General features: G+C 59.9%; 5 protein-coding genes across 5 annotated transcripts; 4 read left to right on the forward strand and 1 right to left on the reverse strand.

Moving 5' to 3' along the window:
• Positions 1-83: 83 nt before the first annotated feature.
• SCHCODRAFT_02626273 (uncharacterized protein) lies at positions 84-5,918 on the forward strand. The gene is made up of 10 exons (XM_003032147.3): positions 84-266; positions 315-410; positions 466-624; positions 675-3,224; positions 3,276-3,488; positions 3,538-3,735; positions 3,787-3,876; positions 3,926-4,885; positions 4,939-5,105; positions 5,157-5,918. The coding sequence occupies exons 1-10, from the start codon at positions 198-200 to the stop codon at positions 5,476-5,478; spliced, it is 4,824 nt and encodes a 1,607-aa protein (XP_003032193.2). The 5' UTR covers positions 84-197; the 3' UTR covers positions 5,479-5,918.
• A 368-nt stretch (positions 5,919-6,286) lies between these two features.
• Positions 6,287-7,972, reverse strand: SCHCODRAFT_02626278 (uncharacterized protein). Its single transcript, XM_003031698.3, has 3 exons — positions 7,845-7,972; positions 7,693-7,793; positions 6,287-7,637 (listed from the first exon to the last, which is right to left on the reverse strand). The coding sequence occupies exons 1-3, from the start codon at positions 7,910-7,912 to the stop codon at positions 6,538-6,540; spliced, it is 1,269 nt and encodes a 422-aa protein (XP_003031744.1). The 5' UTR covers positions 7,913-7,972; the 3' UTR covers positions 6,287-6,537.
• A 1,299-nt stretch (positions 7,973-9,271) lies between these two features.
• SCHCODRAFT_02688830 (uncharacterized protein) lies at positions 9,272-11,268 on the forward strand. The gene is made up of 2 exons (XM_003032146.2): positions 9,272-9,752; positions 9,800-11,268. The coding sequence occupies exons 1-2, from the start codon at positions 9,607-9,609 to the stop codon at positions 11,115-11,117; spliced, it is 1,464 nt and encodes a 487-aa protein (XP_003032192.1). The 5' UTR covers positions 9,272-9,606; the 3' UTR covers positions 11,118-11,268.
• A 157-nt stretch (positions 11,269-11,425) lies between these two features.
• SCHCODRAFT_02626284 (uncharacterized protein) lies at positions 11,426-12,134 on the forward strand. Its single transcript, XM_050345335.1, has one exon. It carries the CDS (start codon positions 11,753-11,755, stop codon positions 12,038-12,040), a length of 288 nt encoding a protein of 95 aa, XP_050200084.1. The 5' UTR covers positions 11,426-11,752; the 3' UTR covers positions 12,041-12,134.
• A 437-nt stretch (positions 12,135-12,571) lies between these two features.
• On the forward strand, positions 12,572-13,504 carry SCHCODRAFT_02578807 (Aldo/keto reductase; the record flags this gene model as incomplete). The annotated part of the gene is made up of 5 exons (XM_003032145.2): positions 12,572-12,863; positions 12,924-12,959; positions 13,010-13,092; positions 13,148-13,217; positions 13,268-13,504. The coding sequence occupies exons 1-5, from the start codon at positions 12,798-12,800 to the stop codon at positions 13,502-13,504; spliced, it is 492 nt and encodes a 163-aa protein (XP_003032191.1). The 5' UTR covers positions 12,572-12,797.
• Positions 13,505-14,048: the final 544 nt, after the last annotated feature.

Below are 14,048 nucleotides of genomic sequence, written 5' to 3' on the forward strand. Positions count from 1 at the left end.
GAGCAATTTTCCTTTTTCGTTCCGGGCCTTGCTTCTAGTGTGCCTCGCGGCGAGTCAGTCGATCCGGCCTTTGCCACTCTTGTTTCTGTCCTTCATCCCAAGGGCGGTTCACCGGACCTCTCGTGGTTTTCTAACAAACCCACGACACTCTATCTCTCTCCGCACACCTCACGCTATCTAACGACACCCTCACGGACATGACCGACGTCGCGGTAGACTTGGACGCGTCCGCGCCCGCGCTGGACAAGATACGCGATGAGGAGGAGGTGGGTCGGTGGAGTCCTGGTGCGGGCGCGTTGCTGATTGTGCCACAGCTCGCAAACCCTGTGAACGGCGACGCGAAGACGCGCGTGCCGGACGTGATGGAGGTCTCGCTGAGCGGAGACACGCTGGTGGAGGAGACGAATGGGGTGCGTTTTTTCGACCTTTGTGAGGGCTGTAAGGGTGGCTGACGCGCATACGCAGCGTGTGCTGAAGGACGTGGTGAATGGGAAGCCGGTGGAGGCGCCGGTGAGCGCGAAGCCGGTGGACTTGGAGGCGCCGGTGAAACCTACGGACGTCGATTTGGAGAAGCCTGTGAATGTGGAGGAGCCTGTTCTGCAGGCTGCTGAGGTGCCGGCTGAGGTGCGTGGCGCGTCGCGCGCGATGAAACATTGACACTGACGCGCCGTTAGGTCCCGGCTGATGTGGTTGAAGAGGCCGAGGCTCCGGCCCCTGTCGATGAGGCTGCCGTTCCTGCTGAGGCGGACGCACATGTTCCGATCGAGGCGGAGGTCGCCGACGCGATAAACGCGTCGGACGACGTGCAGGACGACGCTCCTGCGCATGAGGACGCCTGCGCCCCTGCACACGAGGAGGTCCCTGCCCTCGTCGAGGCCGAGACCGAGACGGTCGAGACGCCCGACCTTGCGGCTGAGGTTGCGCCTGCTGCTGAGGATGCGCCTGCCGTCGACGTCTCACCGAATGCCGAGGTTGATGACGCGCCTGCGACTGTCGAGGCGCCTACTGCCGCCGACGACGTCGTGAAAGATGCGTCTGTGCCCGAGGCTGCCGAGGTTGCGCCTGCTATCGGGGAGACGCCTGCGCCCGAGATTGCTGAGGAAGCCTCTGCGCCCGAGCCGGCTGAAGAAGCCGATGCTGTCGTCGCATCCGAGGTCCTCGAGGCCAAGGCAGAGGAAGTGCAAGTCGTCGAAGAAGCTCCAGTCGTCGAGGATGCTCCAGTCGTTGAGGAAGCTCCTGCTGTCGAAGAGGCTCCAGTCGTCGAGGAGGCACCCGCTGTCGAGGAAGCGCCAGTCGCGGAGCAGGCGCCCGTCGCTGAAGATGCGCCCGTCGCCGCGGAAGAAGCTTCCGTCATTGCTGAAGATGCTTCCGTCGCTGCTGAGGAGGTGCTCGAGCTCACTGAAGAGGTTGCGCCTGCCGCCGAGGTTTCTGCTGTAGTCGAAGAGCCATCTGCGCCTGTCGAGGAGCCCATGCCTGTCGCTGAGGAGATTGCCCCCGCCGCAGAGGAGCCTGCACCTGTCGCGGAGGATGCTACCCCTGCCGCTGACGAGGAGGCGCCGGCTGTTGTCGAAGCCGAAGCGCCTGCGCCCGTCGCGGAGGAGGATGATGCTCCGGCCACGGAGAAGGCACCCACTGCCGTTGAGGAGGTCACGGCCGCTGTCGAGGAGCCGGCTGCGCCTGCTGAACAGGAGCCCACCGCCATCGAAGAGCCCGCATTTGTCGTCGAAGAAGAGCATGTTCCTGCTGCAGTCGTCGAGGAGGCCCCCACCGCCGTTCAGGAGGAGCCTGAGACCGCGCCCGTTGCTGTCGAGGAGGCTCCTATCGCTGAAGAGGCGCCTGTCGCTGCTGCGGAAGAGGCGCCTGTCGATGAAGAGGCGCCTGCTGCTACGGAAGAGGCTTCCGTCGTTGCTGAGGAACCCACCGTCGAGTCGGAGGAGCCTGAGACTGCTCCCGTCGTCGAAGAAGAACCTGCGCCTGTCGAGGAGACCCCAGCTGCCACTGAGGAGCCTGAAACTGCTCCGGTCGCCGAGGAGGAAGCCCTGGCTGCCGAAGAGCCAGCCGCCGAGGAGAAGGCGGAGGAAGTTGAGCCTGCAGTCGAAGCCGCTGCTGTCGAGCCGAAGCAAGAGGAAGAGATCCAGATCAAGCAGGAGGAGGAAGAAGTAGACCTCAACGCGCTGCCGGAGCTTGCGAAGGAGGAGGTTGTGGAGGCCGAGCCTGTTGTGGAGGATGTCGAGCCTGTCGAGGAAGAGATTGCGCCGGCGGTTGAGGAGACGCCCGTGCTTGTCGAGGGAGAGGCGATTGATGAAGAGGCGCCTGCTGTGGAGGCGGCCGCCGAGGAGGAGGCTCCCGCGGCTTCCGAAGAGGCGACACCTGTCGTCGAGGAAGCGCCTGCTGTCGAAGAGGCCGCGATCACGACAGAGGCCGTTGCCGAACCCGTTGCTGCTGTCGAGGAGCAGCCGGAGGAGCCTGTCGAGACCGTTGAGTCAACGTCCCCCAACCCCGAGGTCGAGGAAGCCGACAAGGAAGCCGTCGTCGAGCATATCGAGGTCGCTCCTGTGGAAGCTGTCAAGGTCGACACTGCAGCCCCCGAGTCGGTGACGCCAGAAGCGGAGGCGGTTGATGAAGCGCCCGAGGACATTGAGCTGACGGTGGAGGCGCCTACGCCGGCCGAGATTGATGAAGAGGCGGTGTTTGAGGACGACGTCGTGCCCGCCGTGACGGCTATCTCCCCTGCACCGCTTTCCGACGATGATGTCGCTAGCATCAAGACCGAGGACGCGAAGGAGGCGGACCCTGCGGAGGAAGCTGCGACTCCCGTCGAGAACGACGTGGCCCCCGTTGAGGACATCGCCACCCCCGATGCGGACGAGATCGTCCCCGACGTCGTTGTAGCTGCCTCCGCTAACATGAACGAGCCCATTGTTACTACCGAGGTTATCGACGCTGCACCTGTTGCCGCAGAGGCTGCGGAGGTCGCTGAAGCAGTTGAGGAGGCCGCTGAGCCTGAGACTGTCAACGCGACCGAGCCGACTGAGGACGAGTTAGCGCAGACCGACAGCGATGCCCTTTCTCCGCCTCAGTCTGACGTTGAGCGTCCTCGCACGCCGTACACGCCATCGTACAGCGTCACGCAGCAAGGTCCGGGTGCTTTCGAGGAGGACGAGATTGAGCTCCCGCCTTCTATCGTTGCGCCCGTTCCTGTTGCTGCAGAGGCTCCCAAGGAGGTGTGTTAGGCTTGTCATCGATTTCTGTTGTGGTATTAACCTAGATATCAGCTCGAAGTTGCGGAACCAGCGCCTCGCCCGTGGACCCCATCGTACTCTGTCACTGTGCAGGGTAGCGCCTCTCCCCAGCCGGAAGGTGCTGAGGAGGACGAGGTTGCGCCCGAGCCGACTGAGGAACCTGCCGTCGCTACCGAGGAGCAGTCTACGGAGAACGCTACTGGCACGACCCCCGAGATCGTCCTTCCCGAGGAAGAAGTTGCCCAGGTTTGTTCACTCGACAGTGTTTGTTTTCAGTTGCTAATCGTTACTCTAGATCGATGAGGAAGTGGCCGGACCCGTTGCTGAGGACAGTGAAGTGCCGGAGCGCCCCAAGTCGCCTTATCCTCAGTCATACTCGGTCAGCGTCCAGGGAAGCCCAGCGCCGAAAGCGTTCGAGCTGGATGCGGAGGAAGTGCCTGCGCCGGTCGAGGAAACGAAGGAGGAAGAGCCAGCAGTTGCAAGCGAGGCGGAGGTGTGTATGAGCTTTCGCATCGATAGCGAGGAAGCTGATTGAATGCCGTAGGCCTCTTTGCCTGCTGACGCCCCGGCTGTTGCCGAGGAAGCTTCCGTTGTTCCCGAAGTAGCCGTAGAGGACACTGTACCCGCTGCTGAGGTGTGTAGGAAGTGCAGGTTTTGTCTGCTGCATACTGACAAGTCCTCAGCCCGAGGTTGAAGAGGAAGCCCCAGTCGAGACGACTTCCATCCCAGCACCGCCTGAGGACATCGAGAGGCCAAAGTCGCCCTTCCCCTCAGCGTACTCGGTCACCTCTCAGGGTCCTGGTGTGGACTCGTCGGCGGCGGCTCCAGCTCCTGAGAAGCGTCCTGTTACGCCCACTGTCGTGGAGCCTGAGGAGGCTCGGGCGCCGGTCGTGGACCGTCCCAAGTCTCCCTTCCCGCAGTCGTACTCTGTCACGTCCCAAGGCCCTGATGAGCCTAAGCAAACTGCGGGACCCGATGTAGAGGTTCCCGAGCCTACGCACGAGGAGCTTGCTGCAGCCGAGCGCCCGCGTTCGACTTCGCCTTATCCTCGCTCGTACTCTGTCCTCTCGCAAGGCCCTGGAGAGGAAAGCAAGGCTGTCAAGGAAGAGCAGGTGCCCGCGGAAGGGGAACAGGAGGAGGTTGCTCCGCAGACTGACAGCAAGCCTGTGGCCGCAGAGCGTCCTGTTTCGCCATTCCCTTCGGCCTACTCCGTTACGTCGCAAGGCCCGGGGATTGAACCCGAGCACCCCGAAGAGCTTGTCGACGAGGAGCCGTCGTCGGACGCACCCATTCAGAGGGCAGCGACCCCGTTGATTGTCACGCCGCAGGAGGAACCGGAGGAACCTGTCGACCGTCCCGGGTCTCCTTTCCCTCAGTCATATTCAGTCTCTCGCCAAGGCAGCCCGAAGCCGGTCGCACAGCAGCTGGAAGAGATGGTCCAGGAGCCCGTCGAGCGGCCCAAGTCGCCCTATCCAGCGTCGTACTCGGTGTCTAGGCAAGGCAGCCCTCGCCTGCCGGAACCGAGCGCCGATGCCCAGGATGTCGAACGTCCGAAGTCGCCTTATCCTAAGTCGTACTCCGTCTCGAGGCAGGGCAGCCCTATGCCGCCCGAAGTGGAAGCTTCTTCTGCTAAGGCAACTGAGGTGAGTGCTTCGTGCAGTGCGTGATAGGCAGGTGCTGACTACTCTTACTCCAGGATTCTGCTCTCAGCTTCGACGCGCCGTCCACAGTAGTCGAGACTCCTGAGCGTCCTAGGTCTCCCTACCCGCTTGCGTACTCCGTGTCCACGCAGGGTCCTGGCACTCCTGGTACGGAGAAGGAGGCTGAGGAGCAACCTTCAGAGCTCGCCTTCCCTTCCAACAAGTACGCCTCCTTCCTTCTGATGATGCGATGCCGCTAATCTTTACGCTTTAGGACCGACACAACTAGCAAGGAGCCTCGGAGGTCAGGCTCGAGAAAGCGCCACGAGTCAACCGCGTCGCGCACGTCCGCGAGCGGCTGGCTAGCGCCCTCTGGAGCCTCTGAGCCCGTCCGCACCTCATTGGAAGCAGCACGAGGAGAGTTCACGCGCAGTGCTGTGCCTACGCCCGCGAGCCCAGCGGACAGGCATGACGAGCTGTCCATCGATGGCACCGAGGCGGAGGAGTCTGGCGCAGACGAGTCGGGAGCCGACTCAGACTCGGATTCGGATTCGGACGATGAGCCGCCGCGTCGTCGCTGGTGCACAATTATGTGATCTCTTCGACGCTCTGCCTCTCGTCAAAATTCGTGAGCGGAATCTCAGCCCATTCTGCTGTCCATGGGACTCTCGTCGGCATATCTTGCTTGCCTTTGCTCTCCTTCGACCCCTTTCCACTGCTTGCTTCGCTTCGACTCCAGCCATCTCGTCGCTCCCTCAGTACATAACGACCTCTCACGATAGCGCAACAACGATGTACATGATTTTTCTTCGTCTTCATTTCAAATCTAACGTTGATTCTCACCATCTGGAACAGCTACTCATCACTTTTCCCATTTCATGCCCATATCAGGTCTTTCTGGTGATCAAGGTCCTCGTAACTCAGTCCTGGTACATGGCGCGCATCCCCTTACATATCTGCCTAATAACCGTACACTGACTTCCAAAAGCTTGGCGTACAGTATCTGTGAATCAATACATGAGTTTCGGTTCTTCACATCGATCATGTTGCGCGGCAAGTGAGGATGAAGTGTTCGACGGCGCGCGGGGCGTTCGCGAGCGACTTGTGAGAGTAAGTCTACTTGCTCGTTTCCTTGGGAACGTTTGCATATACCTGCAGACAACCAGATGGACGTTTCGACTCCCTCGTTTGAATCAGTCTGCGCTCTTCGCTTTTCCCCTTCTTTCGAATGAAGTGTGGGCCGCGCGTCATTGAGATGGCCGATCAAGCTACGGTGGGAATATGGACCAATTCCAGTGGGTCTCTGCCGCTGCGGCACTTCTACATCGCTTCTCTAACCATGCCTTTGGCAATGACAGCTCGGGCACAGCATCGCACGTAAACTTCTTCTTCACACCCCCAGTGGCAGAAGCAACAAGCAACAGTTGTTCGAATAATTTAGCGCGACAAAGCGTATAAGTTAGCCATGCGTCGAGAAGTACGTAGAGGATGGTACGTAGGCATTCAGTACTGTTAATCAACAATGCACGCGCCGCGCCGCATAGCCTTCAGTCATCGGTCCACAGCACCGGAAGCCCATCGATGCCTTCATCTACTCCTTGAGTACGAGTGTACTCCTTGAGTACGAATGTACCACTAAGTACGAGTGCACTCCTTTAGAACGCCGAGCTGGCGCTGGCGCTGGCGGACGCAGACGCGCTGGAGGTGGGGTACGAGAAGGACGCGCCCTCGCTGCCGCTGGGGCCGGCGGATCCAGACGCGGACGCGGAGGCGCTGGCGGCGGACGTGGGGACGGACGAGCCGCTCGAGGCGGCCGAGGACGGGAAGGACGAGCCGGACGCGCTGCCGCTGGGAAGAGCAGACGACGCTACGCCGGAGGACGGGACGCCGGAGGACGCAGCACTGGACGGGAAGCCGGAGGCGGGCGCGGTCGTGGGGAAGGAGGAGCCAGAGGCGCTGCCCGAGGGGAAGCCGCCAGTAGGGAAGCCACCGCTGGGGCCGCTGCCGCTCGGGAAACCACCACCAGGAGCGCTACCGGTGGGGAAGCCGCCGCTGGGCGCGCTGCCAGTGGGGAAGCCACCAGAGGGACCGCCAGAAGGGAAGCCGCCAGACGGACCCCCAGATGGGAAGCCGCCGGAGGGGCCGCCGCTAGGGAAGCCGCCAGAGGGGCCACCAGACGGGAACCCGCCACTCGGGCCACCACTTGGGAAGCCACCGCTCGGGCCACCGCTGGGGAAGCCACCCGCGCTGCCCGTCGGCTGCGCGTCGCCCGGGAGGGTGAACGGCAGCGAGAACGGGAGCGAGAAGTCCGTCGGGAGCGAGAACGGCAGGGAGAAGTCGCTCGGGAGGGAGAAGGGAAGGGAGAACGGCAGGGAGAGCTCGTCCTGGCGCTTCCACTGCCCCGGGGGCGACGTCGCGCTGGGCTCGGCGGGGAAGCTCACGGGCGGGGCGCCGCTGCCCGAGGGGAAGCCACCGCTCCCCGAGGGGAAACCGCCGCCGGACGGGAGACCGGTGGGGAAGCCCGAAGGGAGCTGGGTGGGGAAGCCGGAAGGAAGCTCAGTGGGGAAGCCAGACGGAAGGTCGGTGGGGAAACCCGAGGGCGGGGCAGAGCCAGAGGGGAAGCCGCCTGAGGGGCCGCCAGACGGACCACCCGAAGGGAAGCCACCAGACGGGCCACCGCTAGGGAAGCCGCCAGACGGGCCGCCACTAGGGAAGCCTCCAGAGGGAGCGCTGGACGGAAAGCCCGAAGCAGAGCCTAAAGATGGGGTGTAAGCAAAGTAATCAATGGACGTGCGTAGCGAGGAGCTTACCAGACGGAAGAGCCGAGCTGACACCCGACGATGCCGGCGCAGATGAGGCCGCCGACGAGGCAACGCTGCCAGACGCGCTCGAGGGCGGCGCAAAAGAGCGGCTGAATCCAAGTTGAGTACAACTTCAATTATCGAGGGATCATTCTACTCACCGCTCCATCGGGGCAGCCTGAGCGCCAGCAATGGCGAGAGCGAGCGAGACGAAGGTGAGGTACTGCATTGTGAAGAGCGAGCAGGGAATGGACGCAGAGGGCGAGAAGGGAATGTAAGTGAGAGACTGGGGACTGATTGATGGAGGCACTCACAGCCAGCTCTTGAGTCTTATATACCAGTCTCGCACTCACACAAAGAAGCGTTTGATCCAAGTATACACCTGGCTCCAGGTGCATATGCCACCCTCCCTCCCCCGCAAAGCCGGAGGAACGAGCTGGAACGCACGCGCAAGCGACTGCGCTGATGGCGTCTAACCGTGATTTCCTCGTCAGCAGCCGACCCAATTCTGGCGGCCCCCAACCGAGATCGCCATCGGTTAAATGGCGTGGCAACCGTGTTCAGCGAGCCTGTCAGTGTCACTGGGGCGGGGCGCAGCGAGCGCGCCCGCACCCGCCACCAGTGGATCGGCTGACGACATGGGCGATATTTGGCAGCGTCAAGCTAGACACCGCTTGCGGCATCAATGGCTCGAACATGGCGGGTGCTGCGCACCGCGGCGGCGCTCTCCCACTTCTGGTGCGGGCACGTATGGTGGGGAAGGTAGGCAGCGATCGCGTGTCCTTCGGCTGTATCGGGGCAGGGTTGACGGTACTGCATGCCTGTGCGCTCTCCACGCTCATGCACGTAGCGACGCGCCCGTGCGAGCTAAATTCTGGTAAGACGGGTCAGCGTGCAGGGTCGGGGCAAGAGTTCGCATAGCTACACACAGCAATGGAATCGCCGAGGGTGTTTCCGGTCGAGCAGGAAGGGTATACGAAGGATACCTGGTGTTGAGAACGTTGCCATCCAAGCTGACTTGCTCACGACATTCTCAATCATATGATGAGGGCTACATTTGCTCTTAGGGTCCGGAGTCGACACCGAGAAGCGTATAACACCCTCACTAAAGCCGAGAATGAGGCTCTGAGGAATATCCTGCATGTCACTCGGTCCCGGGATGTCGAACTCATGAGCCTTGCTCGACGCGACCGCCTGAGCAGCGTCTCCAAGCGCAGCACGCCAGTAGCGAACTTTCCGCGAAAACAGTGCGCAGACTTGCACTGAGAACTATTGAGTGTGATGGTACCGGCCAAATAGTTTCGCGACGCAATGGAGGCCCTTGGCGCCATAACATCGTGTACCTCTGAATCGCCGTCCTGCGGTTTCGTCACTCCAACTACCATTGAAAGCCAGACAGGTGCCAACTGAGGTCCAGTGGTTGGCATGAATATGCAAGGTCCCATCTACGTGGTTGCAAGATGACCTCTGTACAGTCGACCCGTGGAGGCGGACCGGGAGAGGAAGGAGGATTCATTTGCTTGCGCATATTTGTCATCATCCATGTTGCAAATCAACACGCACGTGAGCTTGTTCCCTGGCTCAAACCGTCATGGCCATCTCGAGTCTCTCCGACGGACATCCCAGCACTCCAACTGCCTCTTCATATACTCGTAGAGGCCTTTTCAATACGACTTTCTCATGAGGAGGGACACCTCACATATACGTCACTGACTTTCAGCTGTCCCGAAGAGACAGTCATGAGCACTAGCCGGGCGACGACGAGACCTCGTCCTCTGACGATGTGGACTGGTCATTGGCCGCTGCTTCTTGCTGACATGCGCGAAGATCCTACATATAGTAGTTTATGCATAGCAAAAGACAGGTGGTAAGTACGCTTTCCCTCGAAGCCTCCTTTCCCCCCTTCCCAATAACGCGGCCATCATGTCGGACCGGCAAGCGCAAGAGAAACATGACATAGTGTCGCACAAGGATAACCAAGAGGAGTCCGCTACACATAAGCAACAAGGCAGCAGCAGACTTTTCAACACCTATGATGCGCAGAGACCGACACATAGCGTTTTTGATAGGTGGGCGGGCTAGCCAGATTACTCGATCGCTACTAACATCTTGTCAGCGTGCCTGCTGAACTCCTTGCTTTCATCTTCGAGGCATGTGTGGCGCTGGAGATGAACACGCCCAACAGCTTCTTTCACGAAACAAGCAAAGCGCCGTGGTCTCTCACACAGGTCTGCAGAAGCTGGCGTCAGACGGCACAAAATACACCCTCCCTATGGACGATTGTACGTGTTTCCGTCGACACTATCGAGGAACTAGGGCATCCTCCTGATGATACAGCTGCTATCCTATCAAGCTACCTCAGCAACTCGCACCCGCTGCCATTGTCCCTCGTCATCATCAGCGAGGACGAGTTCCCGGATTACATCCTTCTCCCTCTCGTCGATACCAGCGATCGCTGGTATGATCTCTTTCTGTTTACGCACCCCGACGACTTTGCGCGTATGGCAATCGTTCGTGGCCGACTTCCCGTCCTGCAGTCTCTGCAAATCATCCCCACGCGCGTTGGCGAACCCATCGTCGCTACTCCTGTCATGTTTGAGCTCGCTCCAGCTCTCACCAAGGCTACGCTCGGCGGACACGCCCTTAACCTCAACTTCGCTCTCCCGTGGGTCCAGATTCGCGACTTCGAGGCAAACTACGCCGCGAGCGCGGAGGTGCTGCCGCTGCTAGCACTCATGCCCGCGCTCGTCCGCCTCAAGCTCGGCCTCGAGCCCGCCGACCACTCGCCGGTGGACGCGCGCACCTGGATGGTCACGCACCCCGGCGTCCGGGCGCTCACCATGAACGTCGCGGACGGCCAGATCACGGCGCCCGACGACCTCATCGACAGCCTCACCCTCCCCGCCCTCACGGACCTCGAGGTCGAGTGCCCTGTCGTCGAGCGCGTCGAGAGCACGCGCGCCCTCGTCGCGCGCTCCGGGTGCGCGCTCGACGCGCTCACGCTCGTGATCACGTTCCGCTGCATGGGGACCATGGAGAGCCTGTTCCGGCTGGCGCCGCGGCTGCGCGCGCTGACCGTGTTCGACGGCGTGTCGATCACGAACCGGCCGCTGCTCGAGGCGCTCGTGGTGCGCGAGGAGGACCCGGGGGGCGTGCTGCTGCCGAAGCTGGAGAGCATCACGCTGCTGGCGAGCAGGCCGCTCCCTGCGGCGGACGTGCACCGCTGGCTGAGCGTGTTCGAGTCGCGCGTGCGCCCGAAGCAGCCGGAGGAGGGCGCGGAGAATGGGACGGAGGTCAGCCCGCTTCGCAGTATCTTGATGGGGTGCACGTCTGGAGAGAATATCGTCGATAACGAGGAGTGCGTCCATCGCTTCCACCGCATGATGGAAGAGGGCGTGAAGGTCGATTTGTGGTACGGACCGGACTTGTTCTGAGGATAATGGTCGCATTGTGGACTGTCTCATCATAATGGTCGCAATGCGGATCGTCTGATCCTATGACACTTGGTGCTCGTCTTTTCGGTATGATGTGTACTTTGTATCGCTACGGACGAAAGGAGAATCTCACTACTGTTGATGAATAGGGACTGATGCGCCACTGGAGGACCAACCATACGGAGCCACAACCTGCGGCGAAAGAAAGTCGTGACTTGTGACGTTCGGCTCCCTCTCTTGAAAGCCACCTTTCGTCCAACACCGAGGCGCTAAGCTCACCGCATGCACATGAACGCGGACAATCAAAATTTTGAGCCGTAAACCCATATATATTTGGATGCCTCTGCGACGCTGGATTCCTTCAGCTGGAATGTCTCCGAGTCGTTCTTGAGGTGCCTTTACTCATCTCTTCGCGATCGGCGCGAACCGCCGACCTTCACCAGTCGTGGTGTAGCACTCCTAGTGCTGATAACGAGCTGCTCCCTTTTTTGTACACGATTCTGGTGCACTGAACGACCCCCCTTATCCGCACTTCGAGCGTAATCTCCGCCCCCCGACTCGCAGCCGACTATGAACAAGATTGCAAGGCATCCCCCCTCCCACTACATCAGAGGCTTACCCGGCCAACCTTGACGATGCGCTATATGGTGGGCATGATGGTCGTTCTTGTCATCTTCGTTGTGACGGTGCACTCCGCTGGTTACTCGCCCGCTTTGCGTGAGTCGCCAAATCTTCGGCTAAGCGTGACATTTACCTCTACAGCCACATGCGCCGAGCTCTGCATCCCCCCGCCGTGCAACGGCATCATCACAGACTCCTGCTTCTGCAAGGATGCCGTCCTAAATTGCATGGACGGCGTCTGTTATAGTCCGACCGAATACCTGCAGGCGATAGAGGCGTTTGGTAGTTACTGTCCTGTCTGAGGCCCCTCGGGACCTCCAAGTGGTCGATGGTACATTTCCACGATTGCGCTGTCTTTGTCAAGTGCTCACACGTTCGACAGCCTGGCCAAGGAAATTGCGTCAATGCTGGATGTGAAAGACCTGGCAAGGCGAGCTAAGTCACAGTTGCGGAGATCTCCGAGACGTCAGGTGATCGTGATCAAATCGCGCCCACAATTCATTTTCCGCTTTTGTTCGTTACTCCCTCGCTACAAGTCAGGTCAAGTCATTGGCCTTCCTTGAGTGTAAGATTCCATCTCGACTTCATTGCTCGCTCTTCTTTGAACTGTATACAACGAGAGCATGGCCTCCGGTTACCCTCTTACGACCTAGTCCGAGTCGCTGGTTATTCTTCAATCTGGCACCCGAATCGGACAGGCCCAGTCCAAATTGCTCTCCGAACCGGAGGACCTCGCTTCGAATGAATACAACCATCTCAGGACGGTCTGCAACGTGGCTTCGCCCATTCTCGAGAGCACCGATCCGGATGCCTGAGACCCCTGCGACGTCGCACCCTCTCGGTGGGCCACGCAAGCGGTCGCGAGCTCTTTCGAGATGTACGCACAAACAGGATCAGAGTATGTCCTTCGAGCATAATCAGCTATGACGCCTCGGAAAGCACCCGCCAAAAGAGGGTAGTATAAAGGGGACCACACAGTAGAAGCCTCATCATTCCAACGCTCGACGTCGTCTCTCTGATTGCTCGACTTCGTCACCTCAGCCCCTCAGCACTTTTGCCATGTCCGCCCCAACCGTGAAGTACGTTCAGCTCGGAAAGAGCGGTCTCCGGATCTCTGTTCCTGTCGTACGCTGCTCACTGCTCACGACCGCGGCACGTTCCTCATGCTTTTAATCATTCATCTAGCTTGGTGCTATGAGCTATGGGAACCCCAAGTGGGCGGTAAGTCAACAATAGTCAGACCGCAGAATATACACTGACTGGGTTCTCAGGCCACGAATGAATCGACACAGTGGGTGCTTGACGAAGAGCGCGCCCTGCCCATCCTCAAGGCAGCCTGGGATCGTGGAATCAAGTAAGGCTTACTACAACGCGTCGTGATTGGGATATCAGGGCTGACGACGCAATAGCACCATCGACACCGCCAATGTGTACTCGAACGGCGACTCCGAGCGCATCGTCGCCAAGTTTATCGAGAAGGTGCATGACCTACCCATCCTTCCAACGGTTCACCGCTCACCTACCATCAGTACCAAATCCCTCGCGACGAGATCATCATTGCCACCAAATGCTTCGGCCTCGCCGCGAAGGACCACGACCACGAAGTATTCACACCCACGCAGTACCAGGTTATGCGCCAGCGCAAGGAATACGTTAACTGGATGGGCCTCTCTCGCGCGGCCATCTTCAACGCCGTCGAATGTTGGAATTCACGCCGGGCATCGTGCCCATCCCCGAAGGTCGTCGTATCGTCCCGATTAGTATAGAACATTATGGTATATTCTTGTTGGCTCATGACTCATGTAACAGTAGTATATATTGAGGGTAAAAGCCCGACTCACGAGTGAATCCATCTTGTTTCCTTCCCCCATCTTCGTGTGCCCCAAGTAAGTGTGGAATTATATTCCAGGTAAGTCTAGTCAGAGAATCCACTGCCTTCAATAGGTTATGAGCCCCGGCTCGTACTAGACTACCACTTACACACACAACCCCACGTACCGCACTCATCTGTACACATCGTATATCACAATGTCATCCTCTTCCGGATCGTACCGCATCGAGCTCCTCAACGAGGATAATTACCTCCCGTGGAAGCGTCGAGTGATCGCCATCCTGCGTGACAGGGACCTACTGGGTCATGTCGATGGCACGACTGCAAAGCCAGAGCCGAAGACGGCAGGATCACCGACAGCGGACGAGAAGAAGTCGATTGAAGATTGGGAGAAAAACGACGGAAAAGCGCAGAGCGTCATCGAGCTATCGCTCGGAAACGAGCAGATGACCCATATCTCGCAGGCCAACACGGCGAAG

The sequence above is a fragment of the Schizophyllum commune genome, assembly GCF_000143185.2.
Source record: "Schizophyllum commune H4-8 unplaced genomic scaffold SCHCOscaffold_6, whole genome shotgun sequence".
In the NCBI taxonomy this organism is placed as follows: Eukaryota; Fungi; Basidiomycota; class Agaricomycetes; order Agaricales; family Schizophyllaceae; genus Schizophyllum; species Schizophyllum commune.